Raw genomic sequence first — 24,254 nt, forward strand, 5'->3', positions numbered from 1 at the left:
ACTGTTGACAATGACATCTCTACTCACTGCTTTTCTTCCTGTGTTCACTAGTTCTTCTTTTCAGTAGGGGTACTGCGGATTAACGGGTAATAAGCAAATAATTCAATGTCAAACTCAGGCTGTAGGGCATTAACGTCAGATGTTTTTATCTGACAAGAAAATGCCTTCCTGAGAGTTACATTAAGATCACACTAACTGCCAAAAGTATGATTATGAGACTGTTTCCCATGGCTCAAACCAGACTCCTTGTTTTTTTTTTTTAATCAACAGCAAGAATGCACAAGTCCATCCGTCAGTGTACTCTCTGACTACTCATGGTCATGAAAGGACATGTTACTTTCAGCAATGTGTTTTTGACTATATTTTTTTTTACACGTATGGCACAAATGTGGCGTAAGCACACATTTGTGCACACTCCCTTCTTTCCCAATCTCGTCTTTTCATTTGAAACGCTGTGGGGGTGAGGGCAGATTGAGCAAATCTCGAAAGCTAGATAACTTATTGAAATGCCAAATCATTTATTTTAGGAAAAGCAAATCTTTTTAGCAACATGTTACTGAAACATGCTGGCGATGTCAAACTTTGTATCGGCACATTATTTTTTGTTGTTTTTGTTTTTTTACAATTTACATTTTATATGTTTTCTGTATCAGCTGTTTGCCACAGTGGCTCAACTTATATATTTACTAAAACACGATATTATTTATCAGATCCAAGCATTTCATGCTATAAAAGCTAAACTGCCATCAAAGTAACTACTGAATGCCAGCTATAATATTTAATACAGCCACAGATGTACATCTGTTTGTGTTCTGCTTATTTCTATTGGAGTCTGTCCTGGGCCCACCTAATGATGCGCGTCTTCACCGGTACATTACTTCTTCTTTTGTTAATTTATGTTTTCCGTCTTTTTTGAGTGTTTTAATAATAACTTTCCATTTGATTTATTTCATACACAGCAGATTTTGAATACACAGACTAATCTTTTTTTCCTTGTCTTTTTAACTCTAAAATATCATCAGTGACAATGTCTCGACGCATTTGTTTTGTTGAGTCATTGTCTATATACACATATAGTATATATTTACAAGGTTTCAGCATTGAGGTTGGTTTTGTATGGCCCTGGTCTTCTCCTGGGACTCGTGACAGTTTCAGAGTTAGACATACAAAGTGACCCTTGTGTGCATGGTCTGAGAGAAGAAAGAGAGAGAGGCTGTGCTGCTGCTGCTTTTACAAATCAACGTGATAGATTTTTGGATATTTCTCGCTCTTGTCCTGATCATCTGTATAGCTTCGTCATGAGTAATGAATTTGTTTTTTGATTCGGCCTACATGAGACAATAGACGTGTGACAGAGCGTGAGAGGTGTGTTTGAGTCTCTGGCTCAGTGTGTCAGAGATTGACAGCAGCCCTAACTTGAGACAATAAATATTTTAGAAGCACTTACTGACTCACCAACCTGAGTTTACATCTGAAGCCGGTATTGTGTGGCCCGTATTTACGTACTGTTGTAAATGACTTGTTGGCCTGTGATCTGTGAAACATATCTCAAATATATCTGCATGTGAAGTCATTTTGATGCACAAGCAACATTCCTGTCACAAGGTAGAATTAACTTTTTTAGAAAGCTTCTTACACCCATTGTTGAAGCGCTTAGCAGGTTAGCAGCCACCAATTTGTTCATCTGAGCTGAATGGAGCTCACTCAGTGGTTTACAGCTGCTGACAAACAGACACCTTTCCTTTAATAAACATTTGACTTATTTTTATTCTGGAGATCTGAGGCTAAGGAAAAAACATCTGGGGCTAGACAGCGAGGGCATTAGGCTGATTTCAGATTTTTCTTCACATTTTACAAAGACCACCAATATTACTATAAACAGTGTTTGTAGCTTTTAGAAGCTATACGTTACTATATGAACTAAAGCAGGGATGTCAAACACAAGGCCTGGAGGCCAGACTCCAATGGACAGCTTTGGAAAATGCGAAGGAGAACAGAAATTGACACACACACACACACACGGCACCATAGAAACTTATGTTATTCTTGTGTGTGATGACATAACTAGGGATGGGTATCGTTTAGGTTTTATCCGATACCAGTACCAAACCGGTACTTTTTAAACGGTGCCGGTGCTTAAACGGTGCTTGAACAGGTGCTTAAATAATGGAGAACACAAAATTGGTCCAAAAACCTCTCATGTTCAGCTGGTTTTTTGGAAAAAGATAACAATGTTAGCCTTTTCTGCAGCTATAGGGGATTTATGGCATCACTCTTGGCTGGAAGCAGGGCTTAAACAATGGAAAAAACACAAACTTTGTCCAAAAACCTCTCATGTTTAACTGTTTTCCACTTTTTCTTTGGTCATTTTAGCCTTTTTGGCCAGGGTGAAGGGAGCATCTGCCATCAAACAAGAGGACAGCTGCATGTAGCTATGATGATGTTTGCTAGTTCACCTTATGTGCATTAATGTAATAACGTGGTTAGCCTACACAACGTAAATTACACACGAACAACATTAAGCTACTCACGCAGAGAAGCACGGCTGCTGCTGCCGTCATCATCCGTCATCATTTCTGCTACACTGGCAGGGCTAGGGGCCAGGACTCTCCTCTTCGGGTTTTTGGGGGATGTTGCTAACTCCGGGTCCGATAACAGGCACCACACCCGCAGTAGATGTGCCCGGTGTGAGGTCTCGCAGCAAGCTATCAAATACGGCACATTTCTCGGCTTTTAACAAAATGCTATACGTCGCCAGGTGTTTCATCAGATTCGAGGCGTTACCTCCTTTGCACAGTATCAGCTTAAAGCACTTGTTGCAGGCTGCTGAGTTTGCATCTTTTGCTGTGAAGTACAGCCAGACTTTGACCGCTTCGCCTTGGGCATTTTTAATCTGTAGCTCTGCTCTAAAAGAACGTACGTACCTGGGCCCGCCTACTACGCTTGCAAAGGTAAAATGATTGCCCAGAATCCGAAGTGTATGACATCTCAGGGAAAAAAAAGCACCGAAATAAAGCACCAAAATCTGCGCTGCTTTTCGGTCTGGTTACTACCGTTTATGTCAGAACCGGATACAGGTACCCATCCCTAGTCATAACACACAAGAATAACAGATGGAACATTTTTTAAACATTAGAAACTCTTTTAAATATACAGACATATTAATCAAACAACAAAAACAAACATAAAAATTATTTTGAAAGATCTCTGGCATTTGTACAGTCTAAATAAACTGAAGACAGATGTCTTTGATAGCGTTTCTGTATATGTGGTGCACTGTTTGTGGGGCTGTGTGTTTTTGTTTCATCTACTGACATGTATTGTCTGCAGTGCATTGAGCTCTTCCTAACCCTGTGGGCATTTCTTAAGTAGTCATACTGTATATATATTGAAATACATACCTCTGCACACATACAGTAAGAGTTGAAATCATAACTGGGCGTAGCTCATGTTCCCACGGCTTCTCATGCACACATTTTTTTGTGCTTGCGGGACTGCAAGAATAAAAAATAAACCTTTTTCCAGATGTCTACATATGAGATGTACGGTTCATTGACCATTGACTCCTGAACTGTCGAGGTTCTTATTATTTTACTTAGAGAACTGTTTTTTATTGTGTTTTGTTTTTTGTTTTTTTGTTTTTTTGGGGGGGGGGGGTACTGGTAATTGATATCATAAGCCGTCATTCTCAAAGATCAGACAGTTGCCTTGCTTGCAGCGTTACTCTGTGCTTCTCTAGAAGTTGTGTAACTACTTGAACTAGGGGAGGCTAGCACAGTCCCAAAAGCTGTCCTCCAACGTGCCACAGACAGTGTCCTGCTTTTGGGTCTACTTTTTTCTGACTTGTGTCTAATTTGGAATGGAACAAAATGTTTATAACTCACTGAAGGCAATGGGAGACTGGCGTAGATGGAAACTGTGCATAAGGTTAAGGCTGGCCAAGTGTTCCACAGTTTGAGTATAGCAGAGACAGAGACAAACAGACATCAGAGTTTGTGTGTGGATCTGTGGAGTGGATGTGATGTACTGCGGAGCTTCAGATGGGAGGATTGAACACAGAACAGTTGATTTAAATGAGAAGGTAGCTCCACATGGGTCAAACGGTCATAGATCTGTTTGGTTAAGAGTCCTGCTGTTCTGTTAAAAATACATGTTTTTAATGGTTTATCTAGACCGCTGGGAAACTTGCCTTCTCCTTTTAGCATTACCCCGGTCAGACTCAATAATATTTCTCAATAGCCATTCAAAATTCTGGATTTGGACTGGTTGAGGGAGAGGATTAACTTTTAATAGTCAGGTGGTTTAACCACATACCTTTGACTTATACACTATATGTTGATCTAAATGAATACAAGGGTCAGTTTGGACAAAACAGCTGGGTGCTGATATATATAAGTATGAACCACCACCAACAGCAGCAACAAGCAACAAGCCATTCATGTTTGCTTTGAAATGCATTTGACTATTGCATGAAACTGGACTTGCAAATCAATGGGACAACAGAAAATGTCTCATCAGAATTGTTAAAAGCCTTCCTTGTTTTGCATGCCTTTAATTCCCACATGGAGAATGTATGAAAATGTGAATAATTAGCCCATCAAATGGCCTAGAAGTGAGATTTTCTGCATGTTTTCCCCTTGGTGACATTTTGTTTAGTATCCTATCCTGACTTCCAACTCACGAGTTTGGTTGGGCAATTAATTCCCACAGGAGAAACTTAGCCGGTTGTGGAGGCCTGCACCAATAGACTGATCTCAATTGTGCTCAATATGTATTTCACTAACCACGACACTCTCTTGTATTGTTTCACAGCTGTGTGAAAAATCTTCAGTTTCATTTACATCTCTCTGAGAACCATTTATCCAAGAATACTTATAAGAACTATTCGCCCCACAGCAGGTTGCTCTGCAGGTTTGATTTGACACACTAAATTCCCCTCCTGACATAAACCCTTGAGGGATTTGTGTCTCTAGCAAGAACTGAACCAGGAACCTTTCACTTACAAACTAATGTGCAAACAACAACACTACGGATCCCATATTTACTGCATAGTTTTGTGCTTTCTTTATCCCAAAGCAGCCACAAAGTAGTGCACAAAATGTTCAGGTTCTTTTTTTTGTTTGTTTTTTGAAGGCGTGTATATCATTAATACCACAAACTTAATTTTAAACCTCACTCATGTTTACTTTTTTGTTCTCTTTTTTCCACCTTTCACCTTCATCACTTGATCATCAGAGAAGGATGTCGCATTGAGAATGTTCAAAAGAATATTAAATGCAGGAAATATGCCTTCAACATGCTGCAGCTGATGGCCTTTCCCAAGTGCTACCGACCACCAGAAGGGACTTACGGCAAAGTTGACTCTTGAGGAGAAAAGCCACGTACTGTAAAATTAGTCATTCAGTATTATTATTCTTTAGTAAATATTAAAGATCATAAATGATAGTATGTAAAATATGCTGTTAATAGGAAACACAGTTGCTGGAGGTGTGTGTGTGTGTGTGTGTGTGTGTGTGTGTGTGTGTGTAATGAGGGTACATTCATAGGCATTAAAAAAAATTGGTCCATTTTAAAATAAATGCACTTTCCACCTCACCATACATTGGTCATAACTTAAGCAACATTAAGCAGAACAACTTGTGGGTAAGTCAAAGTCTTACATAATGTGCATATATCAGCGTATGAGAGAGATAACTAGCCTAAAAGAAGAGTTTTCAAGTGACTAGCTATTTTGTTTGTTTACGGTGACCATGCATTTGGACGTTCACTCGGTAAAAGTTAATATTTGGAAACGCTGACCTATGTTTGTAACAGCTCTTAAAGTTTCCGTAATCTTTGCGGACATCCACGTTCCCTGTGGTTTTTCTCCACAGGGAAAACTTTATTTGGATACGTGGGCCTTAAAAAGATAGTATGATGTTAAACAAAAAATGAACAACTTGTGCTGTTCTCAAGAAATCATATCAACATGTTTTTTGATGAAACAGTATTCAGATTCAAGATTCTCAGTTGGTTTTTGACTGAAGTCTACAAATTTCCCTCTGCTTAACACTGTCCTCTAGCTTTGCACCCCAATGGCAATTTAGCCCATGTTTTATTCATGACATAACATAGAAAACATATCAAACATTTAAACTGAGACATTTTATCATTTCATCATAAAAATTGGTTGATTTTTGAAGGCAGCAACACATCTCAAAAAGTTGGGACAGGGCAACAAAAGGGTGGACAAGTAAGTGATACTAAAAGAAACAGCTGGGGGAATATTTTTCAACTAGTTAGGTTATCTGGCAACAGGGCGGCAACATGATGGGGTATAAAAAGAGCATCTTTGAGAGGCAGAGTTTGTCAAAAGTAAAGCTAGGCAGAGGTTCACTAAACTGCAAAGACCTGTGGCTGCAGATTATGAAGGAAAAAAATTCAGAACATCCAGAACATCCAAGAAATGCTGAAAGTTGTGTATTAAAAACTCTCATCAAAAGATTCCAAGACTCTGGACATACCTCAGAATCAATACTGAATGCTTGGGATCTCTTCAGGCCTTTAGATGGCACTGCATCACAAACAGCCACAATTCTGTGACGGAAATCGCTGAATGGGCTCGGGAACACTTCCGGAAATTATCGTCCGTGATCACAGTTCAGTATGCCATCCAAAAATTCAGGTTAAAGGTCTGTCATTCAACAAAGAAGTCAAATATGAACATGATTCAGAAACACCGCCACCTTCTGTCAGCCAATGCTCGTTCAAAATGGACAGAGGCACAGTGGAAAACTTCTTTTTGGAGAACATGGTCATCCTCCGGACTGAGGAGGAGAGTAAGCATCTGTATTGTTATCAATGCTCAGCTGCATGCCATCAGGATCTCTTTGATGTTATGGAAATAGATCAGTAACTATGGAATTTGTGGCTTGCACATCTGGAAAGGGACCATCAATGCTCCAAGGTATATATGCAGGATTTAGACCAACATATGCTCCCGTCCAGAAGTCTTTTTCTGGGAAGACCTTGCATATTTGAGTAAGGCAATGCTAAATCTCACAGTCAAGCTGTTCCAACAGCGTTGCTTCATAGTAAAAGAGTCTGGGTGCTGAACTGGTAGTCCCGATCATTTACCAGCTGAAGACATATCATGAAAGAAAAAAATCTCACCAATACAGACCCAGGACTGTTGATGCTAGTTGCTAGAATCCTGTATCAGTCACGAAAAAGAGGATGCTACATAAACATGGCCCTGCCCCAACTCTTTGAGAAGTGTAGCTGCCATTATAGTCAAAATGAACGAATATTTTTCTTAAAATACTAAATTTTCTCTTTTTTTTCAGCAGGAATGAAATATGGGCTTATGAGATTTGCACATCATTGCTTTTTTTTTTAATTTACATTTTTCAAAACATAAAATACGTTTCTGTTTTGGACCTGGGGTTGTACTATATTTAAACAACATGAAGGGCAGGGTAATGTTGAACAACTGAACGCAGTTTCTGAATGCTACGGAGTACATTTATATTATTTATTTTTCTTAAATGTTTTTTTTTTTATTCTAAGGTTTGATACCTTGGGCTTTTATGCTCGTTTCAAATAATAAGTTGTATGTCATTTGACATTTAGAAATGTCTGTTTAAAATTAAAAAAAATTAAAAATGTTTTACTGCTGGTTGTGTAGTTTGTGTGAGTTTTCACATTTCTTTATATGTGACATGTCAGAATCTCTCAGGCTCTAGTCCAATGCAGAGTTCATGTATTTCCCAGAAAGACATACTGAGTTGCACACGTCACAAATGAATAACTGCCCTCACACATCAGCTCTGCCAAAGTTGTATGAGGACACCGACAGCGTGTTTGTAAGACATCTGACACAGAAAATCCACTTTAACTCAGCCTGGAAACATTTGGAATGCAACTGTAACAAGCTTCAGTTGAAAGCTCTGGAAGGACTGCCAACTGGCAAACTGTGTGTCACTTTGCCACAGGAATGTCTTAATGTGGTGACTAAATGTCTATTGGTGTTCTACTTGAGTCTTGTTTTTTTCCACACCCCCGGAAACAGAGAGCACACATGAAGAATACCTATTCAGTCAATCACATTAATTTCCCTTTGACCTGCTACACACTGAAGCAATTTCCACATATCCTTTTATCAGCAGGGAAGGTAAGCTTTAAAGCTTAGATGTATCCAGTTTAAAGTTTTTAGAGCTCTAATCTTTAATATCACCAGTCCACTCACTTCAACTTAAAACTATTAAGTAGAATTACAATATTTATTGCATGCCCTAAAGCAACAGATTAACTGAAGATTTTTCTGTGGCATTCATCCCGTTATTTTCACAAGTTTTGAGTTTGTTTCGAGATTTATATCACTTTTGATAACATCACTGGTCTTGGTGGATGATTTTCTGTGGAAGAAGAGTCACATGATCTATGAAAGGCCCATGTGTGACTAACACCACCCCTTTCATGTGAAGCCACAGGGGTAACGCTGGGTTAATTTAATGACTTAATATAACCAGCTTCATGTGACCTTTTATCCTGATCTCCAATGTTAGGGTAAGTATCTAGATAACCGAACGATACCCTGGATGTGTTGAACTCTCCTTTTTAGGATAGGGCCCTGGCCTCTGAATTTTTAGCATTAGCATTTTGGTTGCAGCCGTGTTAGTTGGCAGAGCTTCCACTTAAACCAAATCCCACAAGTTTTCCATTAATATTGACAACTCCTCAATCTTTCCCTCCCCTCAGGTTAAGAGTGTGAGTGTCATCCTTGACAGAACTTTGTCGTTTCAGTCTCGTAATAGTCGCATCAACCAGTCCACCTACTTCCTCTTACGCAATATCAATCGTCTGTCCCTTCCTTACCAACCCCCATATCCTTGTTTATAGCCACGTCACTTCTGAGATCGATTATTGTAATTCTCTTCAGTCCTCCTAACAAGGCCCTTCGCAATCTCTGACTCCTCCAGAATTCTGCAGCCTGGATCATAACTCTCACACAGAGTTATGATCACTGGTCTTCAGCAGCTTCGCTGGCTGCCCGTAGATCAGAGCTTTCAGCCACTCTGCTCCCCAACTTTGAAATTCACTTCCTCATGAGATCACGAATACTGGCTCTCTTCCCTTATTCAAGTCAAAACCCATCTGTTTAAACTGACTTACTCTTTAAAAATTGATTCCAGTTGTTGACTCCAATGCTGTTCTTTTATGCTTTGAACAGGGACCTTGGGTTGTAGAAAGGCGCCATAAATAAAAAAATGCACTACTCCCCCCCGATAGAAGTGGTTAGATTTGGATACCACAGTGGAGTTAAGCTATGAGCTAATGCTGGCAAGCTTGGTTTGCATGCTACACACAAACTTTGTAGACAGCCTGCAGTTGGCAGATAAGCTGCCCTTGTATACAGAATGTTAATGGCAGTTTTCCTGTCTGAGTATCTACTAAAGACTCTCTTGCCACTTGCACGATAAATGCTCCATGTCTGATGCTGACCCGGAATCGAACAAAATTAAATAGAACAGTTTGTGTATCAGATACAATCTCCCATGTATTCAACAGTACGTGAAGTAACAGTTGAGAGTTTGTTTTAACATGTAATGTAAAAAAGAAATAAAGTTTACAAAAGACTTTCAAGCCGCACATGTAGCAGCCAGAGAGGAAAATGCAGAACTGAAGACCTCACAGACAAAACACTGGAGTAAGCATATACTGAACGTACTCAGATACTAGAGTCCATTAGGTGTATCAGTACATTTTATTCAGTAGTGTATATCAGAATCAGAATACTTTATTGATCCCTGGGGGAAATTATTTAGCAGTGTGATAACATTATGTATATACAGTATAGCTAAAAGCTGTGGCACTGACAGCATATTTAAAAACAAATAGGCCAGATGTGTAGCACTGACATGCCATGCTACATTTAGTGTCATCAGCCTATAGCATAAAATACATCTTTAATTTATTATTACGTATGGTAGCAACATAAGCGATAAAAACAGTTATTTACAAATCTACACAAATGCACAGTAGTAGTTTACAGTATTTACATCATTATATAATATTATGTAGAGTTGAGATTTTCCAAAAGGTCCATTAGTCTGTCCATAAATGTTGTAATATTTTGAAGCGTGTACGTTTCACATGCTGGACACAGATCCTAACAGGAGACAAAAATTAAAGATTTGTTTTTCCTCAAATGAATACAAACAATTACAACTGAAAGCTAAAGAAAGGTAATAAGCTTCAGCAGTGGTTATGTGAAAAAATCTTTTTGATTGTACATTTAAGCAAAGACTCTTAAATGTATCCTTTTAGAAGAAGTCAAACTTACATTTTTTGTTGTTTGCAGATTATAATTGAAATCACGGACACATTCCTGTGAACCACGCCCAATTTCTTCCTCATCAAGGACCATTATCAACTCCAACATGTAACATTTCAGCACCATCTTTTTACAGAAATCCTGGAAACACAAGAAAATTTCTTAGCATTTCCTGAAAATGTTCTACGAGTTACATTTCTAAGGAATAAAATAAATAAAATTACTTTATCATGACAAGCTTTAGAATAATAATAATAATAATAATAATAATTATTATTATTATTATTATTATAAATAATGCCAAACACCAAAATTAAAAATGTACTAAACACTCCCTTCTCAAGATGATACCAGAGGCCCATATTACGAAGCAGGAATCAGATTATCCAGGTAATCAAGGTTAATTCTGTTTTCTGTACCATGAAGGTAGTTTATTTAACTGGGGTACATCACCATGGTAACAGCCAAACTTGCTCCATGGGTATGTTGAATTCATAATACAGGGCCCAGAGTACGCTGTACAAAACATTCCAACAAAGAACATGTTGCCTTCTACATGCTTTGGATGGCTGTTGTGTTGGTTGGCTATCTGAATACAGGTATGTTTACCAAGGAGGAAACAGAAGCATGGGCGTGGTGTTAGTGCCTTTTATAGCACTCCGTAAACTGAATGTGTGATTCCTTTTGTTTAGTCTTTGGAGTGGAGGTTAAAGAGACCTCCAGGATTTGGACATACACGCAACACTTGTTAGCACTTTGTAATCGATTCACACGATGATTAGAAATCAAAACTGAACTTTTTAAAAACTTACTGGAAAGTCTTCAATTCCTGGAGCGTAGAGCATAGCATCAGATTTCTGACAAGAAATTAAAAACAAATAAACATTTTCATTTGTCTCACCAGATGTGCTTCTCACAACCAACCAGGTTAATATATATAAGAAATTGGTGGAATTAAAAAACAAAAAAAAAAACAAAAAAAAAAAACACACCCTTCTAGTCCCTAGGGATGTTTGACCACCAAATTTTAACTAGTTCAAGTGAACATTTGTGCCAAAGTTTTAGAAATTCCTTCTAAGCTCTTACGTTCACTTGTTAATGAGAATGGGATTGATTGATGGACAAACAACCAGAAATTTCATCAGTCACTTCCTTAGGTACACCTATTCAGCTACTCATTAAAACGCAGATATCAAAATCATGTAATTACATTGTCAGCACATCTAAATGCATTGTTGCTGCAAAGACAAACTACTAATCTGAGACTTTTCTGTCACAAAGGTCTGCAGATCACATACATAATCTGCTCCTATTGCGCTTACTGCTCTTGCACTTCTGATTAGATGCAAACTGCATTTTGTTACCCTGTATTAATACATGTGTAATTACAATAAAGTTGACTCCTAATCATGGTGTGAGAAAGAAAACATCCAGTGAGTGGCAGTTCTCTGGGTGAAGAATATGAGAGCAAAGCAAGATAACCAGATTGCTTCAAACTGTTAAAGCAACAGTAGCTCATATCACCAGTCATTACAAGGAAGTTATGCAAAAGAGAATTTCTGAACCTACAACACATCAAACCTTGACACAGATGGGCAACAGCAGCAGAAGACTACACCGAGCGCCCTGCCTATCAGCTAAGAACACAAAACTGAAACTCCAGTTACTACACCATCATAAAATTGGGCAATAAAAGATCTGATGACATTCAGCTGGAAGAGTCAACATTTGGTCTAAATGATATGAAAGCATAGATCCATCCTGTTTTGTGTCAGTGTTCAGGCTGGCGGTGTAATGCGGTGGGAAACTTTTTCCTTAACACATTTCGGGTCTGTTAGCATCAGCTGATCATCGTTTCTGCCTATATCCATAAATAATGACGTAACCAGTGACTGTATAATGAGTAAAGGCTCCAGACTGTTGCCAGTGTAGAGGTAAACTGTCCACTATCCATTAGTTCTGACATAACTAGAGCTACAATTTGCTGCTATATAAATAAAACAGACTTTTTTTATTGTTTTAAGTCAGCATCAGTGAACAAATGTATGTCGTTTTTAAATGTCATACAAATTTTTAACAATAAAAACTCAATGTTACCAAAGAGTTAAAATGAAACCACTCACCTTCACATTATGAATCAGATCATTCAAACATATCCGTAGATCCCCTGCTTCATTCACAGAATTGGCACATGTAGGCGTACTCAAGAGGCTGTAAGAATGAAAATACAATTAGAAAGAAACAATTATGGCAATATGGAGTTTTGTTGGGTGCAACTGATTTGCTGCACCTAGCTGCTACTGGGGAAAGCAATATGGGTATTTAAATGTAATAATATAGTAAAAGTGATTGAAATGCAGTTTAAATTTAATAAACTAACACAGTTGAAGTTCAGACATTGAAATATAAATGTGTCAAACTTCCAAAGTCCAGTACTTTTGTCATACTGCACACCATCAGCTCAGTCACGGAGTGCATTTTGCAGAAATTAACACTATACAGTCATTCAGTCACTGCAAAAAGAGAGTAAACCCCCATCAATTCTAAGGTATTACGACTTTTGTTTTTTTTAAATATAGCCTTTACTATGTTGTAAAGTTAAGCAATTATAGCCTGAGATAAACATCACATGGCATATTATGGTTTCATTTGACAAAAACCTAAACCAAAATACAGAAGCAGTGTCGCACGCGCACACACACCTCAATAGCTAGCAGAATTGCCTTTAGCAGTAGTAGCTTGAAGCTGGAGAGTTACTGGCCTGCTCTTTACTGCGCTGCTTTTACTTAATCGGCCTTGTGGATATTCGATCTATGCAGTGATCCCTTTTGTTTTGGGGGGTTTTTTTGCGTTTTTTTTTTTTAAAGAAAAGAGACATTTTCCCTACGACCCTTCACAAAAACAAAACATTTCTACTTGTACTGTGATGAACTCTGGCCCGCTCTTCAGAGTCTGGCATGTGGGTCCTGGACTGTATTATTGTAATACCACCGTTCTTGGAAAGGCACTTGCATTGTGTTAACACTGGAGACCAGGGCCCCATACCAGGAATCAGGTCCGGCTAACAATTAGTGTGATGAAAGGTAAACTCTTGCTTTTCTGTTCCAGGAAGCTTCAACCTCAACCTAGTTACCATGGTAACACATTCTGTGGACAGCTATTTGACATGCCAGTTTATTTCCTCATTCATAAAGTCACAGCTTAGAGCAAAGCAAGTCAAACTTCTATATGTTACAAACACTGAAATATATAACAGTTAGCATTTTAGCAGTTCACATATTCCAGTTAAAATAACCACTTTTACAGTCATTCATTCACTCATCATTTTCTGATAAGGGAGACTGCAATTACGTCACAGACCTATTATTAGCTCAGAGTAAAATCTATAGTCGCCATCTTTTGAACTCAGTGAATCAGTTCCTCCAAAACATTTACTGTACATTGCTGTAGCAATCAGTATTTAAATGAAGGTCATCTGTGTAACGCTTTAAAACATAACACACTGATCAATTATTTGGCATGTTGTAATTGGACTTGAGTCTTGGTCTTGAGAGGACGTGAATAATTTGAAGATGAGGCTGAAATGACTTTAACCTATTCCCTCAGTGAATCAGTGGGCAGCCAAAAATCACGCCTGGGGAGGGACGGTACCTTGCTCAGGGGTACCTCAGGGTAGCCGTTCAGTGGATTCGAACCCCCGACCTTCCGATCATGGGGCGACCACACTACCTACCGAGCTGCAGACAGTCATGCAGACAGCACAACATTTCATGTTGAAGTCTTTTCACAGATCAGTCGGTAAATGACCTTTTTAAAAGCTTTGCCAGAAACCAAAACTCTAATTCTGAACTTCGACTTTTCAACTGGAAAACTTTGTTGTTTACCTCAGGTTATATTGACCCGATACTAAGCCCTGATGAGAAACAGATGACTTATATCCTTATGTAAGACATTAGAATTAAGAGGATGTACTTATCTGTTTATTTGTAGGAATTTTAAAAAGGTTAGGCTTTCAATATTATTTTGCTGTTTTACATTTCTTTTTATTTTACTCAATATAAGGTTTATGCCAGGCCTGTCCTAAATTAACAGTACTGACAATTTCTGATTTTTTATGATTCTGTGATGATTAATCCACCAGTATGTGCAAGCTATTTAATCCAAATGAATACTATCATTATTGGCATTGTTCATAAATATTCAAGTTTACAGTTTTGCAAAAGGAAAAAAGCAGAAACAAAATCGAAAATCACATAAATTTTCTTATTAAAATGCCAAATGACAGCTATTTACTTGCACTCCATAATTTTTTGACAGACTTACTAAATTATTTGTGTTTTCTTGTTTTTAAATAACAGGTGATCTAATAAATCTACTAAGCACAGTACACTCATAAAAACAAAACACAAAACACAACACACACACACTATATGCCTACCTCAGAACTAACAAACAAAGCCACACCTGAGTTTTGTGGCTCTCTCGGCACACCTTACAGGTCAGCTGGATCTGGAAACCCCTCTAGAAATTGTACAGGAAAACATTAGATCATCATCATCATCATCATCATCATCATCTACATCTTTTAGGTCACCATTTTAAAATTGTAATATAATGGGTGATAAATATGCAATTAAAGTCATTGAAATTTAACAGAAATATGTCAAGCCATCTTTGTGTAACACTGTGGTAAATAATTTCCACTTCTATGGCTGAATAGCAATAACAGATACATAACCATTTTCTCTGAAGTTTGCACATTTCTGTATTCTGTCAGTCTTTTGTGACCATTTGCTCATCTGCTACAGGCTGTGCTCCTATATTTTTAAGCCAACTCTGTTCTCTTCTTCTATTTTCTGCATCTACTAAAACAACAGAATGAGTATGAAATATTAACTGAAACTCAAATAGTAATTTTTTTATAGTGTATTCAAGCTGTTGTCCTGCACTGCTAGAAATACTACCCCGTGCCCACCCACAGTCACCGCACTCCGTAATCATCATACACAAACGAGGTGCAACTCAAAGTGCAGAAAGTCAACCTGCTTTCATCGGGCAGAACTCACAACTTGCATGTAGTGTAAATAACAGCTACAGTTTCACTTTAGAGGTTAAATGCTTTGCAATTCCCTCAAAAAAACAAAACAAAAAAAAACAACAAAAAACACAACAACAGCAACAAAAAAAACCAAAAAACAAAAACGTACCCGTCTTCCTGTGGCTAACTCTCACCAGAGTTACCCAGCTGGAGTTCTTTGGCTAATCCAGACACTATTTTTTCCCAGCAATATTTACCAGTCCCTCTTGGAGGAAACTAAGGCATTCCACAGCCAAATGGACTACAATGCATTACAAGCTCTAACAGCTGGGTGTGCCCAGAAAACCTCTAAAGGGAGGCAACCCACACTCATTAGAAACCTACATTATTTCAGTTGCACTCCATTTTTATTCCAGATGTACAAGCTGAGGCCCTCACACTACCACCAATATGCAATTTATACAGTGCTTTTAAAAAAAATAAAGACATCATCCAATGTAAAGCTTATACCACGGCTGCTCTAAAATAATTAGCAAAAGACAGTTAATCCACCAGCAAGGCCAAGCTCTTTAATCAAATTATTTTAATGCTAAAAATGTTAAAATTTGCTGTTTTACAGATAAGCAGAAAAAAAAATCAAAATTAAACTGTTTTACTGAAGATGCCAAATTAGTTATTTACTTGAGGTCCAGTACTAGGGATGGGTATTGATAAGATTTTAACGATTCCGATTCCATTTTCGATTCTGTTTAACGATTCGATTCTTTATCGATTCTCTTATCGATTCTTTTTTTTTTTTTAAAAAGGAGAACACTAAGGTCGATTAGCTCAGAGCTTTGTTTTATATCTTCTCTTTGAACAAGATAGAAATTTAGGAGTAACATGGCCTTACAAACCCAACAGCAGTGTTGGAACTAACGCGTTATTAAGTAACGCGTTACAGTAACTACGTTATTATTGTGGTAACGAGCACAGTAACTAGTTATTATGCCAAAACCAGGAACGCGTTACTCGTTACTGGGATTTAGATAGGCTCGTTATTCGTTACTTCGTGTGGTGGCTATCGCGGAGCTTCCACAGATTCAACAACATTAGCAAGTGGTGGAGGCCAGCAGGTGGATGAGAGGAAGGGGACGCAGGAGGAGGAGAGACCCGAAGCGGCCGCCCGTCCGAGTGTCAGGTGAACTGAACTTCAGGTAAGACGTTATGACCTGCAGTCTCTCTGGGTCAGATATAAACCAGGTTTATTTGGAGTTTATTTTCGTTATGCTGACTTTTTCGTACTGCGTGCTAGCTAGCATGACGGGGTTTCTATACAGCTGGGTGGTGCTATGTTACTGATGTTGAACTTTATTTTGTTCATATGGTTAATTATTAGAGTTTCCAACCGTCCCGTAAAAAACGGAATCGTTTCGTATTCAGAGAAATTATTACGGGTTTCGTATTGAGGTGAAAAGGAACAGTTTGTCCCGTAATTCAGCTACAATGAAAAAGACACAAAGCTGGAGTTATTCTGTGTCTTTGCTGCACAGCTGCCTCTTCTCCTCTCATTCTCCCCCCTCCCTCTCCTGTTTCTACTTCAATCATGAAACTGATCAATGATCAGCTGATCGGCTTTTCTCTCTTGTTTATTTATCGCCCACTTTGCGCCAGAAAGAGGAAACCAGCGGATGTCGCGGTAAACAACAGCAGCACGTTTAAGCTTGATCAGCTGTTGTTAGAATTTATTTAGTATCAATTTCTAGTATCAGCTGATGTTTGCTGGAGCCACAGCTGTAAACCTGCTGGTCAGGATGTCGGTTTGTATATGTGGTGAGTGGGAAACATGAAGATGAAACCAGGAGATGTCCTTACTGAATCATCAGAGCTGAACAGGTGATGGAGAAACAGGTTTACCTTTTAGGTGACATGAATGAGTTGAAGGGAAGTTATGAACTGTTTCTGAGAGACAAATAACCCCAGGATCCTTTTCTAAGTAGCTGACAGCTGGTAACTGTGCAGGGGTGGATCTAGCAAAGTGTTGCCAGGGGGGCAGGTAGGGCATTAACAGGGAAAGGGGGGCACAAAGAAATACTTTCTTATTCTCATTTCAAATGTCTCGCTTTTAATAAATAATTATCTGAGTCTTACAACAAACGATTGATAGATTGATGCATATATACCAACAAGACAGTGTACATCACTGTCACAACAGTGTTTATTTGCATTCAAAGGCTTTATGATATTTGCTATAATGGTGGGCCGGTCTCTAGTCAAAATGCCCGGGCCAATTTTTTGTCCCAGTCCAGCTCTGTATGCAGCTCATCTGCAGTCTGGTGTTACCTACATCTTCCTATTCAGAAGGCAGAATTTCTGAGTTCTGAGTACAATCGAAAGCACCACGACTGCAGTTTTTGTGTTGGATGTAAAAAGCGCACATGACGCTGTGACGTAGGCTATAATCATGGCGGCGGTCAACGACGGTCCAGGCGTGGGATTTCTCTCGTGGAAATATGCACATTATCTTTTCCTTTGGTAGGTGACACAGTGCACTTGTGGCAAGTAAGCAAGCTAGAAGACTGGCACTCTTGCTGGGTATCAAGTTAGCAACACATTAACAAGAGAAGTCTGAGTAAAACCAAAGTTACTTTCCCTAGTAACTAGTTACTTTAAAAGTAACGAGTAACTTGAAGTAACTGAGTTACTTTTGATGGAAGTAACTAGTAATGTAACTAAGTTACTAATTTAAAGTAACTTACCCAACACTGCCCAACAGTGAGATCTTGAGAGATCCAGCCTACGGCTCTTCAATGGGGTGTCACAGAGTCCCCAGGAAAAAAAAAATTGTAAATGTAAAATAATAAAATAAATATTCTTGTGAGACATATCACATATTGACGGGGTCGGGTTATGTTAAAAAGTATAAATTGTTATACTTTGTTCATTGGTTCAAAGGTACCCCACACTTCTTTTTTTGTTTGCTTGTTTGTTCTGGTGTATTTTTCATTTGAACTGTTACTCTGCCAGAGTACTCATATTTACAAGATGGCATTGAACGCCCCATTGGTGTATCAGGAAAACTATTTTGTACGTATGTTCCTTGAAGGGGATTGAAGTCGTTCTTTTTTCCACCGCAGCGAAGGGCTAGGAGTAGGAGAGGAGCTGCTGTATGTTTTTGTTATCGAATCGATCTGATTGTGAAATAAAGCATATGCAGTGAGAAAGCAACTCCAGGAGTCATCCCTGCCTTAAAGCTGCAACATTCTTCTGTAGCAATAACAAAGTATAACATAAATTGTTCTGTGGCAATTACACAAGAATATCCAGTAATGTCCCTGCCTACAATTAAACACATTCACTTACCAAAAATCGGGGGCATCTGCTGTGGCAAATGGGTGCAAGCCTTTGACCACAAACTTAGACACTGCTCGGTGACATTAGTCTATCCTGGCCTGAAAGGAGACGCTACCGGTAGACTGCAGCGAGAACTGCCAGCATCTGAGCCAGACTCTGTCTGTCTCTCTCATCATGGTCACCTACATGTACAGTAATGGCAGGTCTTGTAATAAGGCAGATTGCGCTAACATAATATGCACTGTTAGTTGATCATTTACCTGCCGCATTAACGGGAGAGGACGTGCAAACGTTAGCGCTGCTGCTGGGTTGAGAGTCACGAGTCCGGAGCGGAATTAAAAACGCGTGTCATCGCGTGTTTTGTGAGCAAATGCTTTTGCATATTCGTAGTGTTTCCTCCCTTAAATGAAATATCTACTTTGCAAGTTGCCCTGTTGTCATCGGTTCTCATAAAGTATAATCAAACTTTTGAGCGTTTGAGCCGCTTAGGCGCCGTGTTTCCTGCCAGGTAAATGACGCTCCGCAACGTGGTGACGTCATTCGGGGCGACTGGAATCGATAAGGGAATCGTTTGCAAAAATGGCAAACGATTCCAAGGAATTGAAACAGTGGGAACCGGTTCTTAACAAGAACCGGTTTTCGATACCCATCCCTATCCAGTACCCAAATTTGGCTATTTAAAATAAATTTAGATTTTGTTGTTAATTGTTTAATAAAATTTCTTTAAACATTTTTTGGACAGATTTCTAAAATATTTCCTTTTTTTAATTTTAAATGACAGTTTATATAATAAATTAGTTAAGGACTGCATTTCTGCATTAAAGCTACACCCGAGGCACAAAATAACCAGTATATTCAAAACTAACATGTCACTGGAATCACACTACAATTTTCAGTAATGCAGTAACTAAAGCTGTAAATGCACCAAATTCAGTAGCCACATTACAGCTACAGTTACGTCATTATCTGCATGATAGATGGGGTGGGGGGGGGGGGGGGGGGGGGATTTACAGAAATATATACATCTTAAATGGGTCTTGCTATAATCAGCTAGTGTGCAAACAAACAAAGTGCAAACACTGCAAAAAGAGGCTGTTGCTAACACAGCATCGGCTCTTTCCAAGCATCCATAGACAACATCCTAACAAAAAGTTAGGCCAGAACCCAAAGTGATGCTAAAGCTAAGTGTATGCTGACCCCAGCACAGCAGCCAGAGCCTGATCTTCAACAGATAACAAAGGCAGCAATGGCTAGTCAGGCTTGTAACATTGCATCACCCATTTCCAGTTGTTTCTACAGTAGAATTACTGCGGCTTTGCATCTCTTTGGCCTGGTTTTTAATTTGCTTTCTGTTCCGTCTTGTGTTCAATCTCAACTAAACTAAAACAAAGTTTGTGCGGGCCTTTAAGCTTTGTCCCACACACAAACAGGGATTTGTGTTGAGTATCAGGACTGAAGGGGAAGATAAATACTGTTAGATAACATGTCTTACAATGAATTTTACATCTTTTTACAGAGCAACAAAGTAGTAATGTTACAAATTACTTTTTCCCCACCAAGCAATGAAGTATTGAGTATTGAGTGCTGCATTACTTTTAATAGTAATGAGTGGATTTTTTTTTTTTTGTCAACACCAAACTCAACATCCCATCAATGCCTAAAACAAATGCGACTGGCCCATGTAGTACCTGCGCATTTCCAGCTACTTCTTCTGCAGCCATTTTTCTAACAGACTGGAAGAGAACTGATCAACCTGAGGACATAAATCCCCTAGCAACTAGTGTTAGGGCTGCAGGATTGCAGAGCAAGTCCACCATGCACAACTCGAAATGCAGGCAACAGTGTCAGGCAACTATAAAAAAAAAAAAAGCTTTAGGCTGAACTTGGGCGATCGTGGTTCAAGAGTTGGGAGTTCACCTTGTAATCGGAAGGTTGCCGGTTCGAAGCGCTTTGGGGTCCTTAGGGACTAGAAAAGCGCTGTAAATACAGGCCATAAATCAGACACCTTAAGGGTACACCTCACTCAGACCAACAACACATGATCTTTGTCTGAAATCTCCATCGGGGCCAAAGCAGAGGATGCATGTTATCTAACATCCAATGTTTCAGCAGTTGTAGTATTATGAAGAATATTTAAACAGCATAGTGATGAAGTGTACTTTTAGTTGTCTTCAATTCTGTTGCAGATGTACTTGTGTTTTCCATTTGTACTGTAGTAGTACTGAAGTTAAAGGGTGTTTTTTGTTTGTTTTGGGGTTTTTTTGTTGTTGTTTTTTTTTAAAGAATAGAACTATATTTTCAGTGTTACTATGAAACAGCCGCGTATCTTAAAAATTTACGGTAGCCTAGTGAGGTTAACGTTTATCGATGGTACTCTTCAGCACTTACACTTGCTCTTCCAACAGGAGTTGGATGGATAATCACGACTAAATATTTCTTGAAGGTTGCGCTTCAACCGTGATAGTTTCTTGTTACTTGAAGCAGACCATCCTTCCTATAAATCATTCTTCAAGTTTACAAAACTATTACAGAGACTAATAACCGGTAATCATTTCCTCGTACCTTTGCTCGAACCGTCAGCCGCGTACTACCAAGGACGCATTTATTTCCATACCCTGCAGTCTCGACGCAGTTTGGAGCAATGCTGACAAACAGCGTTGGACAGAATAAAAAAGTAAACATTAAGTTAGGCAGAAACAAGAACGTGGTGGACGTGCACATGATTTGGCTCCATCCTCACTGACAGCTGTGCAGAAGCGTCTCCCCATATACACACAACCGGAAAGACGGGCTGCCAAACTAGCTCGCATCTGACTAAATCGAAAGTGAAAGCAAGTGAGTGAAAGCGAGAGCATTACTTGTTTTTTAAACCAAATTACCATAATGGCACATAGTTCACCGACAGCAGCTGAAATGTATCCCGCGGACCCACGTGGATCGCCCAGTAGACACACCTCCTATATATACGCATTTGATTAGCCTCCCTAATTGGGGACACGCCGTGTTTTCCTCCAGGTGATTAGCCGACAGTTTGGGTTAGACCTCTACTAGTAACGCACTAAAATGTAACTTACAGCTCGCTGATCTCGGTGACATGTGAGTTGAAAAAGGATCACCGGGAGCGCCGTCATCTGCGCAGTGACTGCGGTTGCCGTCGTCCTAGCCAGCGGAGCAGCAAGCAAAGATTACACTTTTGCACCTCATTTGTGATAATAAAGCTGGTTTGTCTCATTGGTCTGCAGCCAGTGTTATTAACACTTGTGGCGAGAGTGAGTACGGGTATGATTTCGCAGGCTGACTTGCACACGCCCTGTTCTGGTCGTGTTGAGACGTTCACTCCTCCTCCAAGTCGTCACTTTATCGGTTTCTTTTTTTTCTTTTCTGTTTCCTTTAATGCATGAGTCATCAGAAATACTTCACAGAAATGCACATTCAAGAGGGATTTTATTTAATTTTAAATTTTTATTTTTTTACACAAATGAGTCATTCCTACTATTCGGTGCCATTTCAGTGTGATCACTCTTCATCAAAAAATACAAAATTTTGAATTATTTTAACATTTCATCTAAAAGAGGGATTTTCAACCTATAAGAAAAATGTATTGGTCCAGCTAAGGATATTATATTATAATATTTTTTTAAATCAAAGTCTTTACCCATGACGTGCCAAATGTCCACCCTGTTACAGGACATTCAATTTTCTATTAATAACTGTTTTGAATACACAGTTATAGTAATATTTACATTTTCTAAAAGCTACAATGTCCCTTTTTAAAATCTGCAAGGAAATTTCATGTTACAGTGCATAGCAATAACAGGGGTGACGGTAACAGGGGGGAGATTTTATGCTAAACTTAGCCATTACTACTAGTATGATGAACAACAAGCTAGTACATGGTGACCACTAAGAACCATTTTTAACATGTTTATTAGCCATATTATAAAAATTACAAAAAAAAAAATTGTTTCCACTATTAATAAGCGTAACAGGTTGGACGTGTTATGCTTTGCCACATTACAAAATCTTGCTAAAACATTGAAAAAAGGGTTGATTAAAGAGTGGTACTTACTCGTCTTCTTCTTGAAAGTTTTCCCTCCAAAATATGTTACATCCGGGAGTGTCATGTGACTAAAAGAATAATCAGGTGATGTGTTCTATGGAATTCTTATCAGAGTAACAGGGGTGACAGTTGATTCAGGGACACAACATTTTTTAAAGATTTTAAGTATTAAACATGCATTAATAATAAAAAAGAACATTTGATGAGGAACATTAGAAATAAGCCAATCCAGAAATGATGAAAAATCTAGATTTTTTATTTATTTTTTTTTAAGTTATATTTGTAACTGAAGTCGAGCAAGCATGACTGGGGACATAGTACTTTAGTGACTTGTGCTAAAATAAAAGTAATTTACTTTTAATGTATTTATCCTGTGTATATATCAATGTGTTCTATGGTAGAGGGGGGTTAAACATACAAGAAAATGGTTTAGAAATAAGCATTAGACAAGTTTTACACTAAATATACCATATTATGTCATTAGGACTCAAATGGCACCGAATAGTAAGAATGACCCAAATGTGCCTTGCAGTTTATTTCAAACATCAGGACAAACAACTGCACTGAGGAAAGATGCCACAAAAAGACTCTCCAATAGTCATTACATAACACCGATAATGAGGACAGGTTATGCTTTATTCATAACAAGCCACAGAAGAATTCCCTTCAGTGGCCGCCAATTTGCCTGGATCAGAAAACCAGTGAAGTTAATGATTTAGGCAATTCATTCCAGCTAATAATTTGTTTATTATTACAGCTGACCAAGCTAAAACGGGACGACTTATTTTGGATATAAGCATACGGGTAAAATGTTTGAGGAAGTTTTTCATAAACAGGAAGATGAAAGTCTCGAGGCACATTGTGGTGAACAGCTAACGCTTAAGGTTTGTTGTTGCTGTTTGGACTATTTAAGACAAGCCAGAGCTTTACAATCATGACTTATTGAAAATTTCCTGTATACTCTGCAGTTGTGTGTGGATTCTGGTGGAATTCAAAAATATGGAAGGATAGTCTGGTCCTAAATGTAACAATCAGACCCTGATTGTAAAAAAAAATCTAGGCAAATTCATAAGATCTGAATGAGTATTTGTCCAACAGCCAATACTGGTTGCCACCTCGTTTGAAAGAAAGTGAAGACCCCCCCCTAAAGCTCTTTAAAAGTTCACCACCATATGACATAAACAACCCTCTTATGTGTGCCAGCTTCACGCCACCAATAGGAGTAACATCATCTTCTTGAGTTTCCAGGGACCATTCACATGGTGGGCAAATGTGACAACCATTAGAGTGTGGAAATACAAAGATCAGCCTTTGCTCCTGTATCAAAAATCACTGCAAAGAGTCAGAAGCAGTTTCATAACTTAACCCAGGCTTGACTGTAAAAACAGAGGAGAAAGCAGGGCACTTAAAGCTTTCTGAGCACCATCAATTTTTTTTAGTCAGGCTTATAATAGCAGGTATTTAATTTATGAAACTGAAATTAAATTGAAACTGTTATTTGAGTCTTT

General features: G+C 38.6%; 1 protein-coding gene across 1 annotated transcript; it reads right to left on the bottom strand.

The window, feature by feature from the left end:
- Positions 1 to 9,744: 9,744 nt before the first annotated feature.
- Positions 9,745 to 21,940, bottom strand: il15 (interleukin 15). Its single transcript, XM_085356897.1, has 6 exons — positions 21,761 to 21,940; positions 14,754 to 14,836; positions 12,439 to 12,526; positions 11,128 to 11,172; positions 10,325 to 10,456; positions 9,745 to 10,150 (listed from the first exon to the last, which is right to left on the bottom strand). The coding sequence occupies exons 1-6, from the start codon at positions 21,815 to 21,817 to the stop codon at positions 10,055 to 10,057; spliced, it is 501 nt and encodes a 166-aa protein (XP_085213023.1). The 5' UTR covers positions 21,818 to 21,940; the 3' UTR covers positions 9,745 to 10,054.
- Positions 21,941 to 24,254: the final 2,314 nt, after the last annotated feature.

The sequence above is a fragment of the Diplotaxodon limnothrissa genome, linkage group LG6 (assembly GCF_057381915.1).
Source record: "Diplotaxodon limnothrissa isolate DT_005_m linkage group LG6, D_limnothrissa_male_GT1.1, whole genome shotgun sequence".
Lineage (NCBI taxonomy): Eukaryota > Metazoa > Chordata > Actinopteri > Cichliformes > Cichlidae > Diplotaxodon > Diplotaxodon limnothrissa.